This window comes from Nuphar pumila, chromosome 10 (genome assembly GCF_984573655.1).
Source record: "Nuphar pumila chromosome 10, dmNupPumi1.hap1.1, whole genome shotgun sequence".
Lineage (NCBI taxonomy): Eukaryota > Viridiplantae > Streptophyta > Magnoliopsida > Nymphaeales > Nymphaeaceae > Nuphar > Nuphar pumila.
Window position 1 is genome coordinate 109,304,310 of NC_143258.1, and position 13,975 is coordinate 109,318,284.

A 13,975-nucleotide genomic window follows, 5' to 3' on the forward strand; every position below is an offset into this window, starting at 1 on the left:
GTCTTCGACGTCGTAGAACTCCGGTGAGAGAGGAGAGGCCTTGCATCTCATGAGAGAGAGAGAGAGAGGGGGGTAATGCGTTGGTTTGACAGTCGTCCGATCTGAGTTAATCAGACGACTATTTTGGGTTCTGAACAACATATTTCTCAGTTTACATATACCAACATATTTCTCAGTTTACATATTCCAGCGTCTCTCTCTCTCTCTCTCTCTCTCTCTCTATATATATATATATATATATATATATATATATATATATATATATATATATATATATATATAAAAAGAGAGAGAAATGCTACTGCTCAGGAAGAACTTACTCCAACATACTAGAAATCGTAGGTTGTATCTCAATCAGACCTTATGGATGTATTCAACATATAAGAATCATGCTTTGGATCAAAAAAATATTTTTTTGACATATAAGATGTTTTAAGCTATAAAATTTTGATACATTGTCAGCAGCTGAATTTTAAAAGTCTTAAAAACTTTATATATATATATAATCACATGATCTGAAACTTTTGTTTTCTATTGAACATATCATATCTGAGTCACGAGATGGCAGTCGACCGGGGGCGGGGACAAGGTCTCCGCACCCCCCCCCCCCCATCTCAGAAAATTAACCTTTATCCCCGGGTGGGAGGAGACTTTGGACCTCCACCCCCGCCCCGTCCCTGCCCCGCCTCATTCCCGCCCATCACATCTCCACCCCTGCCACATCCCCGCCTGGCTAGAACTGCAGAGGGAAAGAAAAATGCCTAGAGAGAGAGAGACACCCTCAGACAATGGCTTTGTTTCCGATAGAGCCTAGACACCTGCATGGCTCTCGATAAAAACCAGAAGTAGGAGGATGCGCCCTTGATGGCTGGCGTTGGAAGAAGGGGTAATGGTGGCTCTTAGCACCCTCGACAACCCAAAAGTGAGGGTTGCAGAGAAGAGGAGGGAGAGAGGAAGAAGGTTACCTGGCAATAATCGAGGTTCCCAACGATGGCGAGGGCTCGCAGCAGCGGATGGTTTTTGATGGTGGCGCGACAACATCAGGCTTGCAGCAGCGGTTGGCTTCCGACGACAGTGGAGGAGGCTGTGGTGGTCACGGCGATGGCACGACTCCGACCGATCTGCAAACAAGAAAGGATCCAAAGGAAGGAGGAGCTTACGGGGGGAGGTAGAAGGGAGAAAAAATCGAGCTGCGTGAGAGGGGAGGTGAACAGAAATGAGGAAAGGAGGTTTGCGTTAGGGTTTATCGAGGTTAAGGTGTGCTATCAGGAGAGGGAAGGGAAGGGCGGAGATGGGGCGGGGGAAAGTGTCGGTCCATCCCCGCACGGGGATGAATTTTAACCTTCATCCCCATTTCATGCCCTCCATCCCCGGTCCAAACGGGGCAAGGCGGGGCGGGCCCCCGCTTTCCCTCGGTCCACTGCCATCCCTATCAACAAACAAAGTTCAAGGAATTTGAAAATATAAAGCTTTTATTAGGTAGGAGTAGGTACTTCAAGAGTATATATGGAATCTCTTTCATATTATGTTATATTTTTTTAATCATTTTAAAATTAATAAAATAATGCTCTTTAATAGATTGTATTGTGTTTGCCTTGTGTATTGCCCTTAGCAGTCGGTGCTTGTGCACACTTTTTGTTTGCCTATTGTGGCTTTGGTATTGTACTTTTCTTTGTTATTTCATTGCAGTATCACACAAACGACTCTTATAAGATAGCTGGAAGGTCAATCAACTATTGACCAATTCCTTTATTAACTAAATCTATATAGCAGTACAGAGTGGGAAAGATCAGTTGGACACTGATACACACAAACCCAATACAGAATAAAACACCATGCTACTAAAGCTTCTTAGATGGCAGGTGGGTCAATCAGGTATTGAACAGGTCCTGCATTAAGAACAATCTAATATCTATGGCATTCATGGAGATGAAGTTGCTCCTCCTCCTCTACGGGCTACTACAAAAGCTGAGAAATCCCATGTATTCATGGTTCTTGATCAGCCTAATGCTCTGGTCAATACCAACAATTCCTACAAAAATAAAAAAAAATGCGTTAACATGAAAATTCAGTGGTTCGTTCTAGTTGTACCAGAAGGAAAATAATAAATAGTTGGTAGAGGAGTATGCAACCATACCCATTGTGAGTGCGCTTGCAAAAATCACTGTAGAGAAAATGAAAACGATGACAGAAGCCCTCCCAAGAGCCGCAATAAGCTTTCTTACCAAATATTGCCCAAAGAACCCAGCAATAATCGACACCCCTATCAGATAGAGTGCTGCGAAAAGGAAAAGAGAAAAATAAATTGAAGTAAAATATAGTTGAAAAAATAACAGCAATATCCTACATCTTGCATTATCATAACTTCTATTATTATAAATGAAGCAAGAAGTTTCAATCAGCCTCATGTTAAAGTTGATCCCTTATCTTAGTAATAGCAGCATTAACTAAAAAGAGAATATATATAGTAGAGCTTAGGTGCTTGTAATACCAGTTTTTTTTTTTTTATTTCTAAATTCTGATATCACAGATGTGATCTATGTACTTGATTTTATAGGGATAAGCTTTTGAAGTGTTCAATTCTGACACATGGGTGGGTTTTTATAAGGTTCAAAAAATCTCTAGACTCCAAATATCATTTTTTTATCAAAAACACATGATCTAGGTGTGAATTTCTGGTAAATCGACCATGCCCAACACATTTATGGTATCCTAACTGCAAAAAAAAATACCAAAAAACCTGAGAAACCTATCAAACATGTTACACACACACTATATATATATATATATATAGTGCAAAGAAGGAATTAATTGAGAACTAATTCCTAGTGTTTGCAAGAGTAGCTCACCTGGCCAGTGGGGTGCTTGTGAAGGTGTTGAGTTGAAGACACCGGATCAAACCCCACTGGTGCACAGTGTGTCCATAGCTTTTAGAGGTGCGCCACTTAAGGCAGGGTGGTCGTGGGCCCCCACCAATGGCTTTTCCTCGCTTTGGCGAGGTTTCCTCATCATAAAAAATCAAAGAAAATTCCTAGTGTTTACTGAACAGGAAAAAAAGATGGGATTTTAAGGCAGTTATCCTCTAGAAAGGCAAGTATGAAGTCATTTTCATAGGTTTTAATTTGGCATCTAATTTTGAAGACAAAACTAGACAAATTTGTATAGGCCATAGAATCGGTAGGCCGATTTCAATTTGGGCCTGATCGATCTGAATCGGCCAACTTTTAACCACAGGAAAACACGTCTCGCAGAATATTAAAATAATATTTAAAATATTTGAAACTATTTTGACCATTTTAACATTTATTTGAAAATTAGCTGGTTCAGGCCAGTTTCTTATCGAATTTCTGCTGATACGATATGTACTGGGCGATTCAGGCCGATATTGACAACATTGGACAAAACCCTGAATTCTAAGTGTCAATGGGTTGGGTTTGACTTAGACTTGACTAGTACAAAACCCTATAGGATCAAAGTTTGGTGATAAAAAAGAGGTCAATTAGAAACTGGGTCAGATCCAAAGGATCTGATTAGTACATGGATCCAGGTGTGGTTTGTAAAATTTTATATCAGACTCATGAGGCCCGACTCGAGTTCCAATTAAGACCAGTGATTTTTAAATATAAAAAAATAGTTATGGACCAGGTCTGGTTCATGTAATCTTTATAAGACCTGGGTAAGGTTTTTCTTATAGCAGACCCGATAGGACCTGCTACCAACACCTTAAAGACGGATCCGGGTTTAGACTCACCTGGGTCCGAACCAGATCCGACCTGTTGACACCCCTAATCATAACAAATAATGCCACTTCATTACACACTCATGCAATTTCACTTTTTCTATTTAATGTTTATTCAGAAAATTGAAAATAATGGTCCATAGCCTGCCCTCTTATAGTGTTAACAATTGAGGTACCATAGGGGATGGGAAATCTTCTGAGAAAATAAAACTCCACAACTGAGAGAGACGAAGAGAACATCATGACAAATGTCGCTGTTGCACTAGCAACCTGTCAATGAATTGGAAATAAGAGTTAACCATTGAAAAAATGAGAGATTAATAATCAACTGGTGTTTTCTCAACTAGGAATACCTGAGGAATAACACCAAGTTCTAGTAGAAGGGGCCCCAATATGAATCCACCACCAGACCCCAAAAGACCACCCACTGTCCCCCCAAGCACACCACAGAATGCACACAAGATGAGCTGGGTGGGAGTCCATTCAACAGAAGCTTCACAAACAGCCTCTCTGTTCCCATATTTCCTTCTCTTCCTACTCTCCTTGAAGAGTTTTATGGCTTCATATAGAAACACACTAAGTGCTACAGGGAACTAACCCAGAAAATGTGAAAACAAAGTCAGAAATGAGTTCAACTATCTTCTATGTATTTCTTACTAAAGATTTTCAATAATACTTCATACCTGCAAGATAATGAATACCCAATATAGAGGAGTGCACGTTGCTGTTTCATTCTGATTTTTTTTAAAAGAAAGTTGTATATTAAATTCAAGGATTTTTTTTCTCATTTATTTGATAGAAAAGAGGGGAAAACAGCAAAACATGGCATAATCTTGCCTCAAATACTTGTATGAGAAGAAATGAAATCCAGACAATCAGCAGAACAAGTATTCCTTTCCACCTTATATTGAAGCATATTAATTCCTGTAAAACAAAAAAATTGGAAATTATATACTGAGTTCATTAAAAGAGGAAGCCTCTCTCTCTCTCTCTCTCACACACACACACACACACACACACACACACACACACATGCCTACACTGGAAAATTTCTCACCAGGCCAGATTTCGCTTTTGGTGCTACTTCAGAGTCATCCTCGGTTGTAACTACAAGACAGATTTCTTATTTGTTAAGCAGTGGTGTCGTTTTCATCTTAGCTTGTTGGTATTGAAATTAATCTTGTTTGGTAATTAACCTTGGCTTTCAGAATTATTGAGAGGTTCCTTCAAGTCAGCTTTAGCCTGCAAACCATGTCACTATTTTATCGCCACAAGATATCAATAAGTCAAGTAACCCTAAGAAGAGCCTTCCCATACCATCTTAATTGTTTCCTGCTTCCACATCTGTGTTGCCCTGAAGAAGGTCCATGATGAAGTGCCTGATTGTACCAAAAGGGTCTTGTTATTCTTTTAATCATTACCGAGAAAGTGAAAACGCCCTTTTTAATTTTCGAAACCATAAAACCAAGTGTAGGTACCTATGAAGAGTATCATAATGAGAATGGTGATGAGCCAAAAAGGAAAGACCACACTGAGGGCCACACCAATTGTTATTCCCAACATGAGCGTAGGCTGGAAGAGAAGGGCCAGATCATAGTCTAAGATGGGTACATTTCTACATGGATGTGACACCTGCAGATTGTACCACACTGATGAAGTTGTTGCTCCCATGATCATACCTGCAGTGCACTCAACCCATTTGAATTTATAAAGAGAGTAAAGGAAACATGTATCTGACGCGATTATTGACTGTTTGAGCCAAAGTTTGTGACATCTTAGAGTGATTTTCAATGTCACCTCTCAACCCGGGAAGAACCTTGGTTCAAACTCTCATGCTTTTTAGTTGAAAAAAATGAGAGAGAGAGAGAGAGAGAGAGAGAGAGAGAGAGAGAGAGAGAGAGAGAGAGAGAGAGAGAGAGATGTGTTGAACATATACTCGATAAGAAGGCACTTACATTTAGAAAGAGCAGCAGCAGATTTAGCATCAAAACCAACGATCAGATTAAGCATAGGAACAAAGACACCCCCACAACCAACACCACCAACTGTTCCAAGAGCAGACCCCAAGAAACCAATGATAGTGGCAACCACAATCCTCCAACCAAATTCCAATTTCTTTTGTCACCAACATGTAAGAAATAAAAGAAAGAGATCCATGAGTTCAGATACCACTGCAAACAAAGATTAAAAAAAAACATCTTTATCTACAAAAGAGTGAGAAGAAGAGGGTCATTGTTTTTTTTACCGGCCAAACTTTGGTGCTCTCACCAAGGCCACCCAATATCCACCGGTTGAAGAACACCAACTTGGTTCTATAGGGCCTGAAACCATCAACCTGTTCCATAACTGCAGAGTTGAGGGATTCATTTACGCCCAAAACTGCTGACTTTGTGACGGTGGAGAAGAAGGCATAAGAGATGGCCACCATGAAACCGCATAGAAGATAAAAAAGGAAATGCTTGGTTTGCATAGTTTGAGAGAGAGAGAGAGAGAGAGAGAGAGAGAGAGAGAGAGAGAGATACAATGGGATTGTGGGCTTTTATTTCTTTCTTGTTGGTGCCAAAAGAATTTGGAGTTTAGCTGGAGGAATGTGGTTGCCGCTGGGGATGTCAAAGGGTCGTGTTTACCCGGACCCGTCCCGGACTAAACACTATAGGGTCTATGGTGATAAATAAGAAGACCCAATTCAAACCTGGGACCGAAAGTCCGATTAATACATGAATCAGGGTATGCTTTGTGAAATTTTATACCAGACCTGGGCCCGAGTTTCGATTAAGACCCATGGTTTTTTAATGTAAAAATGATAAAAATATTATTTTATCGGGTATAGTTCGGGTCTGGTTCACATAGTTCTTATTGGGTCCGAGTATGATTTCTCTTATAGTAGACCCAATTAGACCCGAGTCTGGACCAAATACCATACTAAAAAAATTGGGTCCAAATCTGGTTTTACTTGGGTCCGAACCCGACATGTTGACTCCCCTAGTTGCAACCATTATTGATTTCCTGGCTTGGAACAATTGGTGGTGGTAGTTGAGGGGTGTCTTTGTTCTTATTCTTAATCTGTTTTGATGCTAAATCCATCGTACATTCAATCCTAACCATCAAGAGGAACCATCTAGCCGTTGATTCATTATTCAACCAGAAAACGGTCAGCCTAGTGTCATCCATGCTGGATGACACCATGTCGATGGCTGGCTGAAAAACAGCTAGACATTAGTTTAACAAAAAATCAAAAAATCAAAAAATCAAAGAATCAAAGAAAGAGAAACCGGTAGTTGTAGGACAAAAACTGCCCTTCTGAATGAGAGAGATGACTAAGAGGGTTTCGAGAGGGTGTTGCGTGTTTTTTCCCGAAACACGCACGGGTCCTGACTGAGCGCTGCATGGCGCTCAGTCGGGTATACGGTGGATGCCGTGCACCCTCAGGCATGTGTACGGCGGGTGTATGGCATCCCCATACACTTGACTGAGCGTCACACGGTGATTAGTCGAGACCCCAAACACGCACTGAGCTACAATGCATGTGTGTGTGTGTGTGGGGGGGGGGGGGCACATATATATAACCTGCCCCGGTTTCAAACTGATTGCTGAAATGTGGGAGAAAAGTTTTTGGGCTTGATCATCGGAGATGATGATGACGATGATGGCCGTGGAGATTGCACAACTATGAGGTAAAATGGTGCCACATTTGATGGCAATGTTGATGAAAACACATAGTTTAAAAACTCGTCGGGTAACCCAGTGACTCGGTTGACTCGGCCGGATTGCCGTAAAAAAATTAGTACAAACTCATTTTGTACAAAACTCAGTCGAGTCATTGAGTTGACATGGCCGAGTCATGGACAAATCAGCCGAGTCATGCATATCTATATACATATATAATACATTATATATAATTAATATAAATATACATATATATATATATATAATATAAAAATATGGTTATACATATATTAATAAAATTATACATAAAAAATATTATAAAAATATTATATATCATATATTGATAACATACTATAAAATATACATAATATATATATACATTTATATATTTTATATAAATGATAAAGTTAACATGACCCGACCGAGTCACTGGTCACTCAAGGCGAGCCAAGTATCGAGACAATGAGTTTTAAAACCATGATAAAACATAGGTGTGTTAACAATTTAAAAAATTTAGGTGCCTTTTGATTATTGCTAATCTTTTATGTTTGCTTTTGAAAATTTCTCAAAAAATAAAGAGTAATTTCTATAAATACTCACCTAGGTTCAACTCAACTTGTATAAACTCATTAGGTTGTAATAAATGCATTTTTGCCATATTTTACATATATTTTCTTATAATCCTATTTCTTTTAGCTCTAAAACAATTTTTTTTTTATAAACACGCCAACTCGAATGCTGATTCAAATTTATACAAAAAGGGATGCTGATAACAAGTTTATATACGATTTGCAAACTCCATAAAAAATAAAAAATATTGCATATATGTCATAAATTTACAAATATTGAAGTATGATATTTGCAATATCGTGACATTCATTCAGTAAGTGAAGGTTAACACATATATTTATGCACAATCATGAATTATATGCGAATAAGTAGATTATTTGTGATTTTAGTGGTTTTAGTCTAAACGGATATGCGTAAATATATTTATGCAAAATCGTGAAGTATATACAAATAAATAAGATATTTGTGATTTTAGTGATTTTAGACTAACCGAATATGCATCAATATATTTATACAAAAATGTGAAGTATATGCAGCAAAGTAGGATATTGCGATTTTAATGATTTCAGTTTCAAAGAATGTTTGCAAATAACTTTATGCGACTTTGTAAGGTCTTCGTAAGAAAACATGCTATTCTCGATTGAATTTTTTATGAGCAATAATCTTATAACTGTCTCAAACCCACTTTCTTTCTGAGGGTGTTGTGTGTTCTCCCTCGAAGATGGTCGTTAACTACACCGCGTGTTCAGGGGTCCCAATAAGCTCCACATATGTAAGCACATGGGGCTCGTATCCCCATGTTTATCAACATCACTTAGCATTGAAGTTCGGTGCAGTTGCAAAGACTTAAGTACCCTTTCTTGCTATTCTCACCATGAAACGATGGTTTGAGAAAATGAAAAAAATGCCCTCCATTCAAAAAAAGGAAAACAACGGTTCAAAAAAAGGACAAAAATATCCTCCATCCAGAAAGTCAAGGATGATGTTAACTCTCCAAAGTCCAAACAACAAAACAAACCTGAAACACTCTCTCTTTCTTTTCCGTTTGAACTTTCCGTCGTCATCTTCTTCTTCTTCCTTCTCCGTGAAACACTTTAAAACCCACCCTGACATTGCTCAACACGGGAGTTCACACCCTTAAGTCCTAGCAGGCATTCAACATGTTCTGGCACCGCGAGGTCCTCATCTTGACCTCCGACGCCGTGCTCTCCGATAGGACCCACCTCCCTACCAACGTCGGGAATGGCACGTTCCTCTCCGGCTTCCCATCACAGACCTCAAGACTGCCATCAGGAAGGCTGACGACTACAATCTGATCATGGCGAAGATCGTGCTCAAGGGGGCGGAGTTTGACATCATGATTTATGATTTACACACAATAGCGATTTATGAAAATCGCGTAGCGAAAAAAAAACCAAACAAATCGCTAAATCGAGTAGCGATTTATGAAAATCAAGTAGCGAAAAAGTAAATAAATGGCAAATCGCTATGCAATTTTCGTAAATTGCTATATCGACTAGCGATTTACGAAAATCGCGTAGTGAAAAAAAAGACGAATCGCTAAATCGAGTAGCGATTTACGAAAATCACGTAGCGAAAAAAATGAAAAATCACTAAATTAAGTAGCGATTTATGAAAATCGCATAGCGAAAAATAAAATAAAGTAGAAAATCACGGAAAAGTGTGTTACGAAAACCGTGAGCAAGAAACAACCGAAAGAAACATATGAACCTCACGATCAAACAAAACACTTTATTGCTCTTTTTTCGACAGTTACAAGAAGGAAAGAAATGAAAGAATTTATACAAGCCCCCCCCCCCCCCCCCAAAAAAAAAAAAAAGAAAAAAAAAAAGAAAAAAAATTTGTTCAGCGTGACCCGCACCGGAGTGAGCCCCCGAACCCCCCCTCCTGTAAGGGCAAAAACTCTGAATGAGGCTCCACAACTCATCAAGTTGAATCATGCTATAATCAGTGTGCAGGTCAGTCGGTGCTTGATAGAGCAATGTAGGATCGTCTGTTGGATGTGCACAGAGGCAGAAAGAGAAGGGAGAGAGAGAGAGGGTTGATGTTCATGGCCTTCTTCGGGAGATTCCTTTCTCGAATAATCCTGCAGTGCAGGGACTGAGTCTTAAATAACCATCTCCGGGGTACTTAAGTCTTTGCAACCGCTCTTTTTCTAGAATCATTGTTTTATGGTACCAATGGTGAAAAGGGCACTTAAGATCTTTGCAACCGCACCGGACTCCAACGCTAACTGATGCTGACAAACATGGGGATACAAGCCACACATGCTTACATACATGGCGCTCATTGGGACCCGAACACACGGGGTAGCTAACGGCCGAGGGGAGACATATAACCTGCTTCCCTTTTCCTTGGTGTAAATGCATGAAAAAGGAAAAGCAAAAGGGCCATGCAGCGCCACTTTTACGCAAGCAAAAACAAATAAGAAAAATGAGCGTTCATGCTGACGTTATAATTTTATGATGAATAAAAAGGGCACCAAGTTCTCAGTTCACCCTCTTCAGGTATTGCGTCCCTTGAAATGCTTTTGAAGATGACTCATATTAAGACTTTATAAAAGGTCGGGGTCTTAATCCTTAAGGGGTTAATCGTGAAGTTACTCGCCAATTAGCATGTCTATGCTGGACTGTGCTAGACATGCATTTAACATTTGGATACTTGGTACAAAGCACGTCTAAGGGCATCAAATCTTTTATACAGTCACAGGACAGGTTTTTGAACTATCACATTTTCCATACATCATTTCTCTCCTGGCAAGTAACAATATGACACAAGTAGGCATTCCCAGGGAGCCTTAGCTAGCAGGATTCATACATTAGTAAACCAACTGAATTTTATTGGTAGCTTATGTGTCGTCCTCGCTCTATGCAATCAGTGACATAAAACTGACTTTTCTATGGAGTCCAAGTCGATTTCAACCAACAAAAATGATTTCTTTTTCCATGCCTCTGGAATATGATCAATCGTTATTCAAGTGGCAAGATTCCTGCATTCATCATTACAAGAATTGACAAAAGTCTGATATACCCGTCGATGATACAAAAAGATATGGTATAATTCACAGGAAGTTGTATATTTCACAGGCAGTAAACTTGCTTTCTTGATATGTTTGATATGGATCGAGTGAGCAGCCAACAACAGAGAAAGTTTTTCCATTCACTTTCTGCAAATAGGAACAAAGGCAGAAGACTGGTGGCCACTAAAATTTCTCTACAACATTAAAACAGCAATAAAAGTTACCAACCAAACAGAACCATTCCATCTTGCAGGCACCGACCCAACATGCAACGAAAATCTTTACCTTCATAGTATTGTTTATTGATTTATTGAGGAAGTTTGAGGGATACGGTTTGGTTGGGCAGCAAGCCAAGCTTGCTAGGAAGTTCAGGCTTGACTCCAGCTCACTTGATTAATAATTAAGCCAAGCTCAAGATTGAAACCAAGTTCATTAAATGTTTAATAAGCTCACTGAAATTTACATGTCTAATAATATTACCAATGAATATGTTAACAATAACTATGACTAAACTTCACATGAAGGCCAAAATTTGGGTTCTTATCCCACCTCTATTTGTTTTTCGTATTGAGACCATGAAGGCTCGAGCTTCAATAGCAACTTTGAGCTCAACTCAATTGATTATTGATCCAGGATTGAATAAACCCAACCTCAGGTTTGGCTTGCTTGTACTCCTGGATACACTAGTGGAATATCCCTTTTCCATGCAGGATGGGAAAACCACCCTGGAGATCGGAGATCTATTCTCACTGATTAAGCCTGCCATACTTATGGTCGCTGTCCTAATGATGTAAGGCCTTGGTGTACCCGTTGTCCTCAGGGAGTCGCCAAGCTTTGGCTGAACCCGCAAGGAGCAAACACTCATAGGAATTGAAACCTGATCACCCATCTAGTGGACAAGGCCCACCAGCGGAATGTCTTTATTGCGCAAAGTTCATGGTAGTTTTGACCCATCTGTGGTTTGATAATTGCAAAGTTCATGGTAGTTTTGACCCAGCTGTGTGGTTTGACAATTGCAAAGTTCATGGTAGTTTTGACCCAGCTATGGTTTGACAAGCGACTGATAGTTGTGTGTTGTTGTCACCTCTGAATACCAAAGTTCTCTCTTCATGTCCGTAAGGGCTCTTCTCATCTAGTAGGGGCCACTAGGGGTGGCAAAACCTGACACGACCCGCCCGACCCGCCTCTTAGGCGGGTTCGGGTTTGGCTTAAACTAACCCGTTTAATAAACGGGTCAACCCGCCTAACCAGTTTATTAAACGGGTCGGGTTCGTGTTAAGGGTATGCCAACCCGGTTGACCCATTTAATAAACGGGTTAGGCGGGTGGGTCAACCTGTTTACTCGAACCCGACCCGCCAACCCATTTACCCAACCCCGACCTGCCCGCCAACCCGACCCAACCTGTTTATTAAACGGGTTGGCGGGTCGTGTCGGGTTACCCGTTTAATAAACGGGTCGGGTTTCGGGTTGAGGTATGCTGACCCGCCAACCCGACCTGATGGACACCCCTAGGGGCCACACATCATGTCCCTTGTCCCGAGACCAAAGTTGGATGTACTCCTAGGGCTAGTAAATGAGCTGAACGAACCGAGCAGGGCATGTTTGGAATCAGCTCATTTACTAGTAGATTGAGCTTGTGTTTTCTTTTAGACAAGATAAACTTGAGCTTGGCTTGTCCAAGAACGAGACGAGTTGGCTCATGTAAAAACATTTCATGTTATTTATACATGAAATATGTATATTTTTATATATTACACTTAATAGTTCATAGTTTATGTATATATTTTTTCATTCATCCTTCTCTCTATATATATTTTATACATTAATTTTTTATGTTACATTTGAAATATATATTATACATAAAAATATATGTTTTTATATATAAGAGATCTCTGAGCCAAGCCTAGCTGAACACCCTATGTTTGGGCTCGGCTCGTTTAAGCTAAATGAGCTGCTAGTGGCTCTGCTCGCCTGCTATGTGACGAACCAAGTCACAAGCTGCTCGGTTCGTCTACCAGCCCCATGTATTCCTTGGTTGGCAAAGGGGAGACCCGGGGCTTTTACAACAATGGCCTCATGAGCGAGTAAGATGTGATTTTCCCCGGTTATTAAAAAAGAAAAAAAGAGGTTTTCAGTTTTCACGGCACTTTGTTATAATATGATCATTTTGAAATGCTATATCCGTATACTTACACCATTCTTTCTGGATGGATTCAACAATCATCTGATATAGAATTTTATCTCTTTCCAAAGGATCACCCAGCTTAGTCGAAAGCTTACATAATTGCAATCTCTTGGCATGATATTTAACTCATTCACTTTTCTCTTCATATTCTGACAGACGAATCTGTACAACATTAATTTGACATGTACTTAGTTTGTACACCTAAATGTTTCCATGCAACTATGGACTACAAGCTAGGGGTGTCAACGGGTTGGGTTTGGTTTGGACCCAGGTAGAACCATACCCATACCCGGACCTGATTTGACATACTGATATTGAGTCTGAACTCGGGTCCAATAGAACCCACCATAAGAGAAACCATACCCGAATCCTATAAGGATTACATGAATCAGACCCAGACCATATCCGGTAAAATAATATTTTTTATCCTTGTTACATTAAAAAGTGCGAATCTTGATCAGAACTCGGGTCGGGCTGGGGTTTAATTAGTATGAAATTTCACAAACCATATCTGGATCCATATATTAATTGAACCCTTTGGGACCAACCTAGATTGTAACGATACCTTCTTATTTATCATCAAACCCTGATCCTATAGGGTTTGGTACAGGTTGGGTCTGGGTCAAACCCAACCCTGACACCCCTACCAGAAAACAGGAGAAGCTTGATACAAACTTTTATTTTGTTGCACTTGTTATTCTTACCTTGTTCCTTGTAATAAAACCAAGCTCACATCTAAGACCAAACCTTGTGTATTTATTTGTTATGAAGTGA

General features: G+C 39.8%; 1 protein-coding gene across 1 annotated transcript; it reads right to left on the minus strand.

Moving 5' to 3' along the window:
• Positions 1-1,714: 1,714 nt before the first annotated feature.
• LOC149827857 (sulfite exporter TauE/SafE family protein 4-like) lies at positions 1,715-6,291 on the minus strand. The gene is made up of 12 exons (XM_090019691.1): positions 5,985-6,291; positions 5,695-5,854; positions 5,218-5,418; positions 5,057-5,118; positions 4,936-4,981; positions 4,797-4,846; positions 4,577-4,663; positions 4,423-4,473; positions 4,093-4,332; positions 3,916-4,009; positions 2,138-2,278; positions 1,715-2,032 (listed from the first exon to the last, which is right to left on the minus strand). Exons 1-12 carry the CDS (start codon positions 6,207-6,209, stop codon positions 1,950-1,952), a joined length of 1,440 nt encoding a protein of 479 aa, XP_089875817.1. The 5' UTR covers positions 6,210-6,291; the 3' UTR covers positions 1,715-1,949.
• Positions 6,292-13,975: the final 7,684 nt, after the last annotated feature.